The sequence below is a fragment of the Diadema setosum genome, chromosome 17 (genome assembly GCF_964275005.1).
Source record: "Diadema setosum chromosome 17, eeDiaSeto1, whole genome shotgun sequence".
Lineage (NCBI taxonomy): Eukaryota > Metazoa > Echinodermata > Echinoidea > Diadematoida > Diadematidae > Diadema > Diadema setosum.
The window spans coordinates 10973563-10989554 of record NC_092701.1 but is presented as its reverse complement, the minus strand read 5'-3'; the positions used below and the strand labels follow the sequence as shown (position 1 = coordinate 10989554).

The 15992-nt window shown below is 38.5% G+C and overlaps 1 protein-coding gene across 1 annotated transcript in view; it reads left to right on the top strand.

Annotated features, from left to right (window-relative positions):
• LOC140241282 (uncharacterized) overlaps positions 1-14405 on the top strand; it is a 31391-nt gene extending 16986 nt beyond the window's left edge. Inside the window, exons 7-10 of the mRNA XM_072321032.1 lie at positions 4671-4854; positions 7041-7194; positions 10229-10320; positions 11770-14405. Of these exons, the coding sequence (XP_072177133.1) occupies positions 4671-4854; positions 7041-7194; positions 10229-10320; positions 11770-11841 (502 nt within the window). The 3' untranslated portion in view covers positions 11842-14405. The remainder of the gene's footprint in view (positions 1-4670; positions 4855-7040; positions 7195-10228; positions 10321-11769) is intronic.
• The last annotated feature ends 1587 nt before the right edge of the window (positions 14406-15992 follow it).

Genomic DNA, 15992 nt, shown 5'->3' with positions numbered 1-15992 from the left:
CCCCCCTTGGGGTTAAGGTTAAGTTTAGGGTTAGAGTTTGGGTTAGGGTTAGGATTAGGTTCAGGATTAGGGTTAGGGTCAGGGGAAGGGTCCAGGGTAATTGCCCAGGGGATAATTGCCCTAGACCCAATTTATTGACGTTCTGTGACAGAACTCTTGTTCCATGCAAGTGCACTTTTCTGTATAATTAGTTTGTAAATTAAGCCTTTAATGTCCCATTTTATTTTCTACCAGGGCCAAGGGGCTTCCCTCCCTTGGCCAAATTAATTCTTAAGCCAGCGCCACAATGTGTTGCCAGCGGCATTATGTTTTCGGGTTGACCATCCATCCATCCATCATTCTGCCCGTCTTTCCATCTGTCTTTAAGTCCGTCTTTCTGTCTGTTGCAATCAATTCTGTGGAGGCATAACTTAAAAACCGTTTAGGGGTATCTTAATGAAACTTAGCATGCAATTTCATGTACGTACAATGATGTACATGTATGAGTGGACGAAGTTGTGCTTATCAACTTTTGGGTGCAAATTCTCAAGGTCAGAGGTCAAGGTCAAATTCTCGAAATTCCACTATTGCCCCCATGCCTATGCAATTGAGTATATGAATATAAGAACGACCCAAGTCCATGGATGACCATTTCAAGTAAACTTAAAAAAACTTCGTATTTTTTCTATTTGTCCAATAATATTCTATTTAACTGTGATGGGAAGGCAACATTGTATATACAATTTAGAGCATATATTATTATGACAATTAACATTTACATTAATTGTGGAGAGGCCATTTTGTGTGATGGACTTGGGTCGTTCTTTGATTCATATGGACTTGGGTCGTTCTTTGATTCATATACATGATATTCTGCTATAGAGATGAGAGAAGGACGAGAGAGGGCGCTATAATATGAATGTAAGAACGACCCAAGTCCTTCATGTTTACATTCATATAAGATTTAACTCATTTATTTCAGGCACTTCCGGGGTAATTAGGATTTATCATTTATACACAAGATGAGTCCATGCATAAGCTACAATTTCCCATGTCAAACTAAATTTGGCCAAAAATTGGACTTGGGTCGTTCTTATATTCATATACTCAATTGTTTAAGGTATTTGCTTGAATTTTTCTGGACATGTATTACCAGAAAATAATTCTTTAGGGAGAGCTTTGGGCCATTGGGTTAAAGGACAGAGATCAAAGTTGAATGAAAAGGCTAAAATTTTGCTTTTTTCTCCATATCTCGGAAATGACTCAAGGTGTCGTCATGAAACTTAGTACAGACATTGTATGCGTGTACTGCATATGATAATGATTCTTTTTGGAATTTTTGAGCTATGGGGTCAAAGGTCATGGGTCAAAGGTCATGGGTCAAAGGGCAGGATAAAATGCTGAAATTCCACTATTCAATGCTGAAATAATACTTTTTCTCCATACTTTGGAGATTACTCAGTGCATAAACTTAGAAAACCGTGTACAATGTACATGCATTACTGCACAATGATTCTGCGTGGAAAATTTTTGCCGTGGGGTCAAAGGTCAAGTGAAAATGTTAAAGTGTCACAGTTTTTCCCTATACTTTGAGTATAGGTCGAAGTATTGTCGTGAAAATGAATGCAACCAGTTTGTGATTATTTGAAGGATTACGGGTCATGGGCGTCAAAGGGCAGGGTCAAAGCTCAAGTGAAAATTCTCCAATTCCTAAGTACATTGTACTTGCTCTCTTCAACTATTTAGCCATCCATCCAAATGAAACCTTGTTCAAGGAAAGTAAACACTCAACACATTTGTGATGAACGTGTCATTTAAGTTTTATGCCAATTATGTGACACTGTTGTCTCATATTGTCAAGACATACTCTATACCTATAGACCGATTCTGAGACGCGCTATGTGTATTTTTGGCATGGGCAGCGCCATTACTGCGGTGTCTCAGCCGACCCCCCCTTCCCACTCCCCCACCCCTCTCACGCGCACGGAATGAAAAACTGATGCATGGTTGCTTTAGCCAATGGGCGTCTCGTACTGAGTGTGCAAATGCTTGCTTAGTGCGCGAACCTTTGTTACAAGTGCGCGATAAACATGTTGCCCTTGGGGTGGGGGAGAGGAGGGGGGGGGGTCGGCTGGGACACCGCAAAATGAGCTTATGGCTGCGCCCAGTGCCACAAATTGTCTGCTGCCCTCAACGAACCCGAATCGGTCTATTGGGAGAACCATGCATTATGGCGGAGGCATGCCAGTCACAAAAGTGACATTTCTAGTTAGACTTGGGATTAATAGCGATGGAAAATTGCTTCAGAAAAGTTAAGCATTCTAAACCTTGGGCACAGGAGGATTTTTCAACCTTCACTGTGCTTTGTTTGTTGATTGACACCTAGATGTCTGGAAATGATAGAGATTACCTAATTCACTTCATCCCTGTTATGTCACTGTGTCCTTCCTTTTGGACTGGGGTCCGTGTACATTGCTGTACCACACAGTGTAGACCTACACTTGTACCTGAGTTGGCTTGCTATTAAAGTTACAGTTCAGTCAAGTTTGAATGGGGTATTGAATGCAGTTGCATAAGCTTGGCAAGGTATTTCAAGTGCTTTGGCATGCAAATGGTTAAGCAATTACTGTACGAGCTGAAATTTTCGCGTACAGATATTTTTGTGAATTGCTACTTGGAGGACATTTTCGCGTGTTGTTAATTTCGCGGTTGCGAGGGTCTAACTGAACTTACTTATTTGCGCGTTGTTATTTTCGCGTGTTGTTTTTTTTTGCGGTTCAAAGGCGATTCGCGAAATTCGCGAAAATGAAACCACCGCGAAAATTTCAGCTCGTACAGTAAATTAGTTAAATTTAATCAAAGTCAATGAAGGCCAGTAGTTACGAACAATGATTGTGTTCCGCTTGCAAGTGAACTCAAATCGGTACTTGATGGAGGGAACTGCACAGGTTGTGAACTTGGCATGGATAGGATTAAATGATGTGTGGAAATACCTGTGTGTCTAATCCAAATGTCAAAACCTACATGTGTATGATACATGTATACTAAAAATAGAATTTGTATCATAGAGCCTGTACAGCTACAGCCACATGGTTCTGTTATAGGCACTCACGGTTGGGACTGAGGCCAACTTCTTGCTTGGGCAATCATGTACGTGTACGTGTATAAACCATGTCAATGTCTTTGGTTGAACATGCCTGCCAAAGTGTGCAGTACATGTAGGAGAGCTGGCAGTAGTATTCCATATAGTTTAAAGCACTGAATCTGATTTTTGTTCTACTTCTGGCTTGAATTTTCCTGAATGCTTCTTGGCATGTCAGACTAAATGCGTTCTTGTGGTGCCATGGAAGGTTGTCAATAAAGCTGGTGGGGCAGTATGGCAGTGTGAAGTAACTTAAAGTTCCAATGATTTGATGTTTCTTTATAATATTAGCTACCCCTGCTCTTGCTCACAGAATACAGGAAATATCTAGGATCTGGTGCCCTATTCCATGAGGCTGAAGGCCAATTGGAATAGGGCACCAGACCATAGATAGTTTCCTTATTTTGTAAGAAAAGTAGGGAGCTACAATTTTATTGTTTAGTGTAATCTCATTGGTAAATTTTTAATAAAAACGTAGACCCATGATTCCTATTTCAGAAACTTTGGTAATCCACCAAGCATGTTTTCTTGTCTTTCTTTCATATAAGCTAACCACTGCAGCTAGCAAGCCGCAGTGGTTAGTAAATTGTCAGGCGGGTGCAGCTGTGATGCACCCAAATGTGATGCACCCTTATGTGATTTAAAATTTACTCATGTAAGCATTATGTATAGTGCTTTGTATTACTTTTTGTGGAAATAAAATCATTTGAATTGAATTGAATTGAAATGAACGTGAGCAATACGAAACATGAAATACAATGGAAGCATTGGCTTGTTATACAAAATAATTTCTTTTGTCATGGCTACTACTAAAAACACTGATCATTTGAGTTCTTATTTATCTTATTTACTTTTAAAATCGTTATTGTTTATAAGGTATGTAATAATCTTACCCCATCTTATCTTAAAGACTTGATTTCCTTCCACTCCTCCACTTCAACCCGTTCTCTCCATTCTTCCTCCGCTGTCCAATTATCACATGGTCCCCGCACCTGTACCCGTTATGGCAATAGGGCTTTTTCTGTTATTTCCCCATCTCTTTGAAATAAGCTCCCTTTCTATATTCATAATGCTGAAAGTGTTGATAAGTTCAAGTCATTGCTGAAAACTTATCTCTTTACTCAATCCTAATTTTTGTTGTTGTTATTGTTATATCATACAATTGTATGTACAGAATGCTGTATCTTACCTCAATATTTTTTTTTCTCCAGATTAATGTGCTTAGAAACATCAGTATTAAGCGCTATATAAGTATTATTCATTATCATTATCATTATGTAGATATAGGGAAATTTGTCAATCAGTTGCAGTAAAAAACAACTCGACAGAAGACTCTTGGCTCTCGCAAAATTTGCAATCTTAAAATGCATATGTGAACATTATTGGTTTTACAGTATCTAGTCATAACCTGTAGAAGATGGTATTTCTAGTGATGAAAAGGTGAATGATGTCACACATTCAAGGTCAACAAAAGCGTTACTTCACTGTAATAGGTGAAAATCCTCTGTGGACAAAGTCAAATATTTCCTTGACACCTTCTCTTCCATAGGGAGATAGCCACCATCACCTACCGGAGTGGCCCGGAGTGGAAAGAGCGTTTCGGGAGAAAGCTTATCGATGAGGATGAACCACCCTCACTCTGTCCATCCTTTGAGATTGAGGCCTACATCATGCACCAAGGGGAGGCCTTCTGCAACAAATACGACCCAAACTCATTGCTCTACATTTCAAAGGTAAGATCCTGCCTAGATTAGGGGTGTGTTCAAGCGTTCTCTCTAAGCGTACCATACTGTAGTGTGCCCGTGTCAGAGGAGCACTCTAATGCTCCCAAAGCATATCATACCATACCTTGCCAAAAGTGGACCACATTCTGATGTGATTCAAAAGTGTACCCTACTGTATCGTACCTTGCCAGAGAAGCGCTTGAATGCTAATTGGTGCAAAAGCATACTGTATCAGGGCCCATTTTATCAAAAGATATAATCGATTATAAATTTCCTTAATACACAGGCAAAATTGTAACGAAAGTCACAGTGGAGGGCGCAAGGGAGTTTTTTGGTTCAAATTCTTCCAAAAGCACCAAATTTGGCACACATATAGCCGAAACCATACGATATAGATATTTGATAGGCGCCAAGAAGGGCACCCTCTGGGGCGGCCATATTGGCAAAATCCAATATGGCCGCCATATTGATTGAAATATAAATAGCAGTGTGCTTCTATGCTTCTATGTTTCCTGCTAAACTTATTTGTTATTCTGGAAGAGAAAAGAACAGAGAAGTCTCGCCTCATTAGAGATTTGTTAGTCCGGAAGAGAAAAGAAAAGAGAAGTCTCGCCTCATTAGAGTTGTTAAGATCCTGCTCTACACCACAACGCCTATTAAATGCTTGTCTTCAGGTGGAGGTGGGTTGGAATGTTGGTGAGTTACAGTCTGTTAAACATGTCAATATAATGTGAAAAACAAATTGAAGGCCAATTGGCCTTCAATTTCAAGACTGTAATTTCAAGACTGTTACTCACCACGATGCCTCTTGAAATGTTTTGAAAAACTTCTGCTTGATTTCACATGAGCGTGTTTGTTTTTGATGGGTGTATCTAAGTGATCTGAAAAATGTGGGGGGGGGGATATTAGAAAAAAAATTATTTTTAGATATTTCTTTTTTTTTGTCCACATAAGTGATGATCCTGGAACAGTCTGACCTAGATTATCCAGCCCTCTCTTATCCAGACTTCCCTATTATCTGGATGCCTCCAAGCAGTGAGGAAAAAAAAAGTGATTTCAAACACAATTGATAAAAAACTCCTACAAAACTTTCATGATTTACCTGTGATATTCCCTACCAAAACATGCTACAAATTTTACAGCAAAATGTTTCAATTTCATGACTATGATTTTAAGTAGGCTAACATAGAGTACACTACCCATGCAGTGTACACTACCTACACGTATGTAGCTACCACTGGGTCAGCAGCCTACCTGTACTAATATACATGTTGTATATAATGAGTGCTAGTCCCCATTGGTTCGCATAGTCCCTTAACCCTATTCTAACTGGGGGGGGGGGGTCAAATTGACCCCCCCCTCGACGTTTCGCGCCACGATTCCGCAACGCGCAAAGATTTTGCCGCGTCGTTTCATGACTTTTTTCATTGAAGTCTCCCGCATATTTTGAGACCAAATTTGCGATGTCCGGGTACACCATTCTGAAGTTATGCAATGTTTTGCATATGCATGTCAACCCGAAAACCGCTCAAATTCATGATTTCGTGTGCAAATCCAATGGAAACTGTGTTTTTTTGTTTAATTGATATAAATTAGATTATTTCAACTTTTAACCATTGAAATAAATCAATTCTAATGTAGATAAGCTTGAACAAGTGCCTCCAACAAATTTTGGCAAAAAAACAATAGAAAACAAAAGATCGAAAAAACAATAAAATACATAAGAAATTAACAAAACAATAAAAAACAAAAGAAAATGATTTTGATTGCGCTATTTTTTTTACAAGAAAATTGTTTGATGTGTCTTGAGGAACTCTGACACAAAAATTTAATAATCCTTCAGTCTTTTTGATGGAGTCATTGTAGGTGAAAATATGATTTCATGCGTTAATTTGCATAATTAATTTATTAAAAAATATGAAATCAACATTTTTCTATTGTATGACCATGTAATCTTGTAGTTGACATCCGGCTCTATGTTCAGGCAAAATTTTGCGGTGATCGCGCAATCGGCGGCCGAGATCTGAAGGGGGGGTCAAATTGACTCCCCCCCAGTAAAAACTTGATCTCAAATAGCCCAGTTAGAATAGGGTTAACGTGTGCAGTGATTAAGTACTCTTCTTTCTCAGGAAACTTGTCTCATTGCTTTTCATTGTTGACTGTGTGCCTTGATGCAATTCCTGACTCCCATGCAGGCCATGGACATGTTTGACATGGGGGAAGGGTTCGACTCCCTGCAAGAGGGCATCTCCAGGGTGCGATGTCCAGTCATGGTGCTGGGTGCCCAGACCGACCTCCTCATCCCGATCTGGCAACAGAGGGAGATGGTGGACCTCCTCAAAGCCTCGGGTGAGTGTGATTAGAATCTTTACGGATTGGGGTGTTTTACTAACATTTCTAGCATTGTAAGAAGTTGTGAACATAAAGTTAAAGGGAAACTCTCCCTAAAATTCAAATTTGAGATAGTAGCCAGATCTGAAAATAGCCGCGCGTAGACCATCGGTGTATGCACGTTTCCTTCGTTCGCCTCCGTCTGCACACAGCTATATCGAATACCATCTATCGGTATCGCCTCATCGAGCCATATGCATCCGCATGAGTAAATGCTGCTGCGGCTGCCTGGTCTCTGGCCCGTTGCGGCGCAGCGCGGCAGCACCAACCTAGCTGCGTATGTAGACATTTGTGTGCGTTTGCGTGTTTTGAGAGTATCTACGCCATCGAATGCAGTCGGTAACGCCAGACGACTACTCTTAGATCAAGGCGCATGTAATTTTTGGCATTTTGGAGATTGCTCTATGTCTCTTTATATATAGCTATATTTTTGTATGTGAGTAACGTTGCACTCTTATATTTCATAAGGATATTACTAGTACAATAACCTACAATGTCAGAAAACTAAATTTCTGTGTACAGATATACTCTTATACATGTATTTCATAAGGATATTACTAGTACAATAACCTACAATGTCAGAAAACTAAATTTCTGTGTACAGATACACTTTAACATCTATTTCTTGCCAAACCATTCCTTTCTTTTTTTTTGTTTTATGCCCCCGCCCCTATTGGTGCCAGGAGGCATGTCTTCAGGATGTCTATTTGTCCATCCATCTATTCATCTCAAATCTCATTACAATGTATCATGATTTTTTTTTATGCCTCCGCCACGAAGTGTCGCCGGAGGCATTATGTTTTCGGGTTGTCCGTCCGACTGTCCTTCCGTCCGTAATGAATTTTGTGGACAGCGTATCTAAAAAACCGTTGGAGGTATCCCAATGAAACTTGGCATGTATATGTATGAGTGGGTGAAGTTGTGCCTATCAACTTTTGGGCGCACATGCTCAAGGTCAAAAGGTCATGGTCAAATGCTCAAAATTTCACTATTTCCCCTATATCTATGCAATGCCTAGAGGTATTTTATCAAAACTTGGTGTATACATGAACTATCAAATAAAGATTCCCCAGAGAGAGTTTTTGGATAATGAGGTCAAAGGTCAAGGGTCAAAGGTCAAGTGAAAATGTTAAAATTTCACATTTTTCTCCTCATCTCACAAATATTTCAAGGTATCTTCATGGAACTTAGTGCATATGCATGCACTGACTGGCAGTGATCATGTAGGGAATTTAGGGGTCATGGGTCAAAGGTCAGGGGACAAAGGTCATGGTCAACTCATCAAAATGTCGTTATTTCCCTCTTATCTAGATGCAATGCCTGTAGGATTTTTTTTCTTGAAACTTAGTGTATGCATGTATTACCCAACACAGATTCTCTTGGAAGTTTCTTGCCAAAAGGTCAAAGGCCAAGTGAAAGTGCTAAATCTCACTTCTTCTTTAAACTTATTAAAGGGTCAAAAGTTGGGTACAAATCCTCAAATCGCCAAATAACTGTACCCGCACTCTTTAGATAGTATAGCCATTCATCCAAATAAACCTAGTTCAAGGAAAGTGAACATTCAATTCATTGGTGACAAACCTGTCATTTTAATATTTTGCCAGTTTTGTGAAACTGTCGTCACACATTGTCAAGACATTGTGCTTTAGACCTATTCGGAGAACCATGCATTATGGCGGAGGCATACCAGTCGCCATAGCGACATTTCTAGTTTAAAGATGTAAATTGATTTGGGAAAGTCAAGTAGTGATGAAAGTTGGTGAACAGTGTGGAAATAAATTGACAATTAATTTACGAAATAAGTTAATTATTATGACCTTCCGAAAAATTTTTGCAATGGAGCTGTGTCGTGATGCAATGTTATTGCTACCTGTCTCGGTGCAGCACCAATGCTACAACAGGGCTGGACCTAGTGTCAATTTGTTATGGGATGGTACCGAAACAAACTACACTGATGTAGTTTGATACGGAGGCATGCATTCACATTGCCACACGTCTTGGTGTAACTGAGTTACAACACCAATACTACACCGGACAAGTGGGCAATATGAATGTAATATTAGGTGGTGAGCTCACAGAGCAGCCAAAGAGAAATTAGCCAGGGAATGATTTATGGTAAAGGGAAAATGAAGGGCAAAAGTTCTCAGCTGGAAAGCATCCAGTTTTACAAATGGATTGTGTATCATAACTTGAAAGAATTTAACCTTGTGGAGAAGTGCCAACATTCTTGTTGCTAACGCAATCTAAGAGAGAACTTGGTAGAGCACAATCTTGAGAAGCCAGGGAAGTTGAGTTGATCATGCTCCATATGTACCATTCTAATTTTTTTTTTCCGTGGCACACAGTGCAAAGTGAGATGTTTCTGTTGTTGAGAGACATAGTTCTACTGATTTTGCTCTACGATGTAGGTAAGTGCTCATACTAGTTTCTCAAAGCAGTTTCAGATTTGCAACTGATTGACAAATTGCCCTACATCGACGTAAATAAGCACTGAATTGATCAGTGTTTTAGTAGTAGCCATGATAAAAAATCATGGGCGTACATACTCGAGCAGGATTTGAACCCACGACCTCCTGATCACCGGACAGGCGTCATCTCCACTAGACCACCGAGCTTTCGCCCGAAAGCAAGTGTTGGTTCTAATCCTTATAGTATGCAGCGGGTACTGCTTTGTAAGGATTAGAACCAACACTTGCTTTCGGGCGAAAGCTCGGTGGTCTAGTGGAGATGACGCCTGTCCGGTGATCAGGAGGTCGTGGGTTCAAATCCTGCTCGAGTATGTACGCCCATGATTTTTTATCATGGCTACTACTAAAATACTGATCAATTCAGTGCTTATTTACGTCGATGGAGGGCAATTTGTCAATCAGTTGCAATGAAAAACATCTCGACGGAAGAAAATCATGAATTTAAATAAAGTTTCAGATTTGACGTAAACATCTTTGCCTTTGCACCTGTGTGAAATGTAAACTTCATGCATTGTATATTTCAGGTAATGATGCCATAGCCTTCTATGAGATCAACTCCATCTATGGACATGACACCTTTCTCCTTGATCTGTCAAGTGTGGGAGGAGCTGTCAAGGTATTTAATTTGTTTCTTCTTTGTCTTGCTTATGAAGAATTTCCCCCGTAAAATCATACATTCCCCAAATTCTTCGTAGCAAAATTTCAAGGGTAGCCAATTTCAGAATGAATGGAATTTTGTATTTATGGAATGAGATTAATTACAGAATAGTAACTGAGGGTCATTTGTTTGTTTGTTTTTTCTTGTTTGCTCTCCATTAATATTAAGATTGTGTGCTTGATCTGTATTATTATGAACACCAAAGTGAAAAAGAAGGAACACTAAGCAAAAATATAGATCTGCAGTTGCAGCATACAATATTATTCATAGAGAGTAACAGCTATCAAAAGAAAAAGGAAAACAAAAAAGAAAGAACAAAAAACCTCTGCGGCCAACTTTATTGAGTAATGTTCAAGGAATTTTCTGAAGCACAGGTTGAGCAAAGGTATGTTTGTTTGTGTGTTTGTATGGCTATGTATTCTTTAGTGTATGTGTTCATCATAATGAAGGGTTGTGAGAGGCTTGTCATGTAAAATGTTCATTTTTTTTTTAATACTGTAAAATTGGAGCATTGTTAGGTGCAGTGTGCTGTTTACCATGCTTTTTATACCCCCGCCACACATAGTGTGAAGGGGGTATACTGTAGGAATCACTGCGATGTTGGTCTGGCGGGCGGGTGGGTGGGTGGTCGGTCGGTCGGTCTGTTGCAAAATCTTGCGTCGCGAACTCCTCCTACAGTTTTTAAGCAATTTAAATGAAACATAGGGTAAATGATGGTATTGAGGTATAGATGTGCAAGACATGTTTTTTGTGTTTGTCGGACAATGCGTTGCCATGGTAACCATAATTTTACCAAAACCTTGTGGATTGAATAACTTCCATAGTATCTGAGCAATCAATTTCAAAATTGGTATCTATGATGATCTATAGGTGTAGTTATCCAAGACACTCTTTGTGTTTGTTTTGACAAAGCGTTGCCATGGTAATCGCATGTTTTCTTTGAAATCTTGTGGAGTGAACAACTTCCGCAGTTTTGAAGCAATTGAAATCAAATTTGGTAGGCATTATGGCTTTGAGGCATAGATGTGGAACACATAATTTTTGTGTTTGTCGGACAAAGCGTTGCCATGGTAACCATAATTTTACCAAAACCTTGTGGATTGAATAACTTCCACATCATTCAAGCAATTAAGGTCAAATTTAGTATGTATGATGATCGGGAGGTGTAGTTATGCAAGACATCAATATGTTGATATATTAAAAAAAATGTGTTGCCATGGTAACCACTCATTTTGTATCAAATTGAACCGTTTATTCTATGAAGGTGAAATTTGGTGTGTATGATGCTCTTTAAGTGTAGTTTTGCAAAATGTCCTTTGTATTTGTATCGGACAATGCGTTGCCATGGTAACGGCATGTTTTTTTTTTTAATCTTTCTTTCTTTCTCTTTCTCTATCTCGACCTCAGGGCCAGTTGGAAACAGAGATGCAGGAAACGGGCTTGGTGCGAAAATCAAAACCAAGCTGGTTGAAGAAGTAGCGGCAAGGAAGATGGCTCAGTATAGCCAGTTTTTTTCCACAAATCCATCTCCATGTGGTTAAATTGTTTCATCTCGTTTTCTGTTATTGTGCTCATGTGGATGTTGTATTGTGATCAGTGACAGAGCATAGATTCATACTGTATGAGACATTATTTCACAGTCATTATGTGGAGTCATCAAATAAGATTTGGCATATTTCCTTATCCTTAAAGGGACTGTACAGTACTGGTTGAGGTGAGGATTCATGTTTTGAACATTTTTAAATGAGATAATGAGAAACCTCCTGTGAAATATGAAACAGCATGTAATTTTAAGAAGGATTCAACGTTTATTTGATGAAAATTGGTTTTCAAATGGCCGAGATATCCAAAAAAGAGATAATGATAAAAGACTACAGACCACACCGTTTATTAGGATCTCTTTGTTTCACCTTGTTTTTGAATATCTCAGCCATTTAAAAACCGATTTTCATCAAATAAACTTTTGATACCCCTTAGAATTGCATGCTCTGTGACATTTCATAGAGTGGTTTCTGAATTTCTCGCAAACATTAAAAGCTAAATCCTCACCTCGACCAGAACTGTACACACCCTTTAGAATACTGTGTGCTCCAAGTTTAGAAGGTTGGCAAATGTTAGTCACATACAGAAAAGTCGAAACAGAATGTTGGTTATATTTTCTGAGACCATTGTCAATGAAAGTCTGTGGTTATGACCAAACTCTAGTTTGGGAGTTTCTCATTATTGTGGGTCAAACATGTGGTTAAGCCCAGTCCACCATTTAATTTGTGCAGATAAAATGGTGTATAGCAAGGAATGTCCCTGTCACATTTTCAGATGACAACAGTCGAAATTATATTTTGTGTCAATACACTTATAACAAGGAATTCCAGTCCAGTCATAAGTTAGTCTGATGTTAGAGGAAGAGTAAAAACTATTATAAGTGAAAATTTGGTCAAAATTGGATAGGCATTAGGGAAGTTATGAAATTGTGAAGTTTTGCTAGTTTCTGCAGAACAGTTCTTGTGCAGTTGATAAGAATGTGAAAATGAGTGAACTGATGATGTCATGACCTCACAATTTTCATTTGATTATGTACAAGAAAAATGATGAAAATTAAATCTTTCTGTTATTTACATGTAAAACATGATGTTATTCCTGGTAAAGTAACTTCAGAATAATGATCAAGTAGATATGCAGTCAACCTTGCCTACAAAGTAAGTTGAATATTTTTGGACTGAAGAAAAAGCTTTGACCAAGAGGAAATTTAGACTTATGAGGGGTTATTTTCAATAGAATAGATGAGAAGAGGATTTGAAAAGGCCTATGACTTGGGCAATTATTCGACTTACAAGTATGTGAGGTTGACGTAAGCAAGGTTAAATGTATCGGGATTTGAGACGTGGATGTACATTGCCTCTCGGTGAATAACCAGAAATAGTATTAGGGTAATAATGATAATAATAATACTTTTTATATAGCGCATTTCACACTTGTAGTTGAGTATCTCAATGTGCTTTACAGGCTATTATTACCCCAGTCGCTGGATACATTATTTCCAACCAGCACTGATATTGCTCACTCTCCACTCCTAGGGGATCATTCCTGCCATTCGCAGCCATTTTACAGGCATGCCCGTGCTGATCAACCAACATAAACTTTCTTATCTTACCGGGTACCAATATACTCCTGGGTGGAGAGCAGCAATGTGGACAAAGGGCCTTGCTGAGTTTCGGCCTTTGCATAAGCTCGAACCCATAAACTTTCTTATCTTACCGGGCACCAATATACTCCTGGGTGGAGAGGAGCAGTGTGGACAAAGGGCCTTGCTGAGTATTGGCCTTTGCATAATCTCGAACCCATGAACCCATACCATGCTCATGTCATTCAGAGACGAGTGCTCTTATCCGCTCAGCCAAGACACCTCCACAAGGGTATGACATCATAACTTTAGTATTTGCATATAATTGACTGTTCAAAAAGTGTTTCCTGAAAAATTAATAAAACTTCAAGATATCATATCTTCATTATTTTTCTTTCTATTTTGTTCAAATTTTGATTGTTGTGCTCAGAAATGTTTACTTCTTCTTTTCTGAGCACTAGAATGCCCCTTTAAGTGCATGAACAGAAAATGATGCTGACATTTGTTTTATCTGTTATGTGTAACAAGGGACTAAAAGAATGTAATTGACATTTTCAATTATGTGAAAGTGTGAATATACGACAAGTATATCATTGAAATAGAGTCCATGGAACATTGAAAAAAAGCATTGTTCATCATGGTACTTTCATGTGTGCTTTTTATTTACATTCTTTTGGTATCTTTAGTTACACAAGAGAGATAACATATTAGGACATTAACAATTGCAATATATCAAGAGGGTTGATATTAACCATGAAAATGATGAGCTGTACATGTATACGGTGAGAATGACCGTGTGCTCAGTTCTGGGGTTATGTGATCAGCCAGCTCAAATGTGGTTATGCTCTGCTGCTGTAAGATGTTCAATAACCCACTGACAATCAAGTAGCTGTTGTTTGTTGAGAGTCTTTCACACTTTCTCCCGTCGTTTACCTTCATTTCACTGCTAGAATTTAAAGCATTGCAAGCAATTTTTTATCCTTGAGCATATTTCTGTTTGTTATGAAAATGAATGTGAAAAACAATAACAACAAAGAGTACATGTGTATGTACCTCTTCAATAGTGCCAAAAGAGAATGTAAATAGGAAGCTGATATACTTAAAACCAACAAAGTACTTTTTCTAGTTCTTTTCTTTCAAGGTGTATTGATAATAGACTTTAATTACTCGTAGTAATGTAACATTTACATGCTGTTTATGGGAACCTGCTATCTCAGGTTCCCTTTGCGTCAACTCATAAACAGGAATACCACGTTCCCAAAACGTAGATGAGAGTGTATGTATTCATGGCATTAATTCCTGTTTGTTTGTGTTATGCAAACCACATAAAATGACTTTGATAAAAAGATTAGACTTTGTTCTGTCAATGTATATTCTTTTTCTGTAAAAAAAAATACTGTGTGCATTTTTGTCAAATTTACCTTTTCCATCCTATAAGTTTATTTGATTTGCTATAAAATTTGTTTGAAGATATGCGTAGCAATGAAGGTTGAGTTCACTAGATTTTGACTTATGCTTACCCCATTTTGGCGCCCTTATAGTGTTTAAGAAAAGAGTTTGCGCACACCCTTTTCATATCTCATGTCCGATCGATATTTTGCATTGTTTGATGTCACTTGTGCATGACCATGGAAAGGGAATACATGTACCGCTTGGCTACTTTTGCGTATGCTGATTACCAACCTGTCTGTGCTTTGTAGACGGGCAAAAAGATTTTGTTTGTAGGCCTTGAAGATTTTCTGAGAATTGCAGAACAACAACAACAAAAGAGTATGGTGCCTCTGCAATAGTGTCAATGGAAAATGTAAAGAGGAGGCAGATATGCCTAAGCCAACGTAATACTAATGCTGATTCTTTTCTTTTATCAAAGGTATCTTGATAGTGGACTATTGGTACTTGTAGTGAATGTAACATTCATAGGCACTTGGGTTAAAGTAGTGTACCTTGGCACAAAGTCGTGTAATAGATTCAGTCAATAGCTGTCTCTATAAGCCTGCAATCAATGCGTTGGCTGAGATGTGTAACACGATTTATACTTGGTGTTTTATCTCACTTCATTGTAGTATATTCTGTTGAAACTTATATGATGTGCTCTTGAGAAATTAAGCAAATGCACATGTATCACGGCCTCAGAGCAGGTTCACCTCTTTCTGATGTTTTATTTATATTTGTCTTAAGGTTTGTGGCACTTGTTCTTTTAATTGCCGAAGGGATTTTGATTCATCAAATGTATATCTATATTAGATGTGTGTTTTAATTAGATTATAAGTGTCTCTTCTGAATCTGCCTTTGAAATCTTTCTTGGCACTACTTCTGTCAGATTTATTGTATGGCAGACAGGGACGTATGCAGTCATAAAGAAAAGAAATGGATTTATTCATTCGATGTTCACATCATCCATTATAGATGTGGGTGAAGCCCCAATCTCACAGATTAAGTCTCAACATGGGTTGAGAGATAATAGTGCACATTTGTGTTTACTTTTTATTTGACAGGCTACATCAAATTA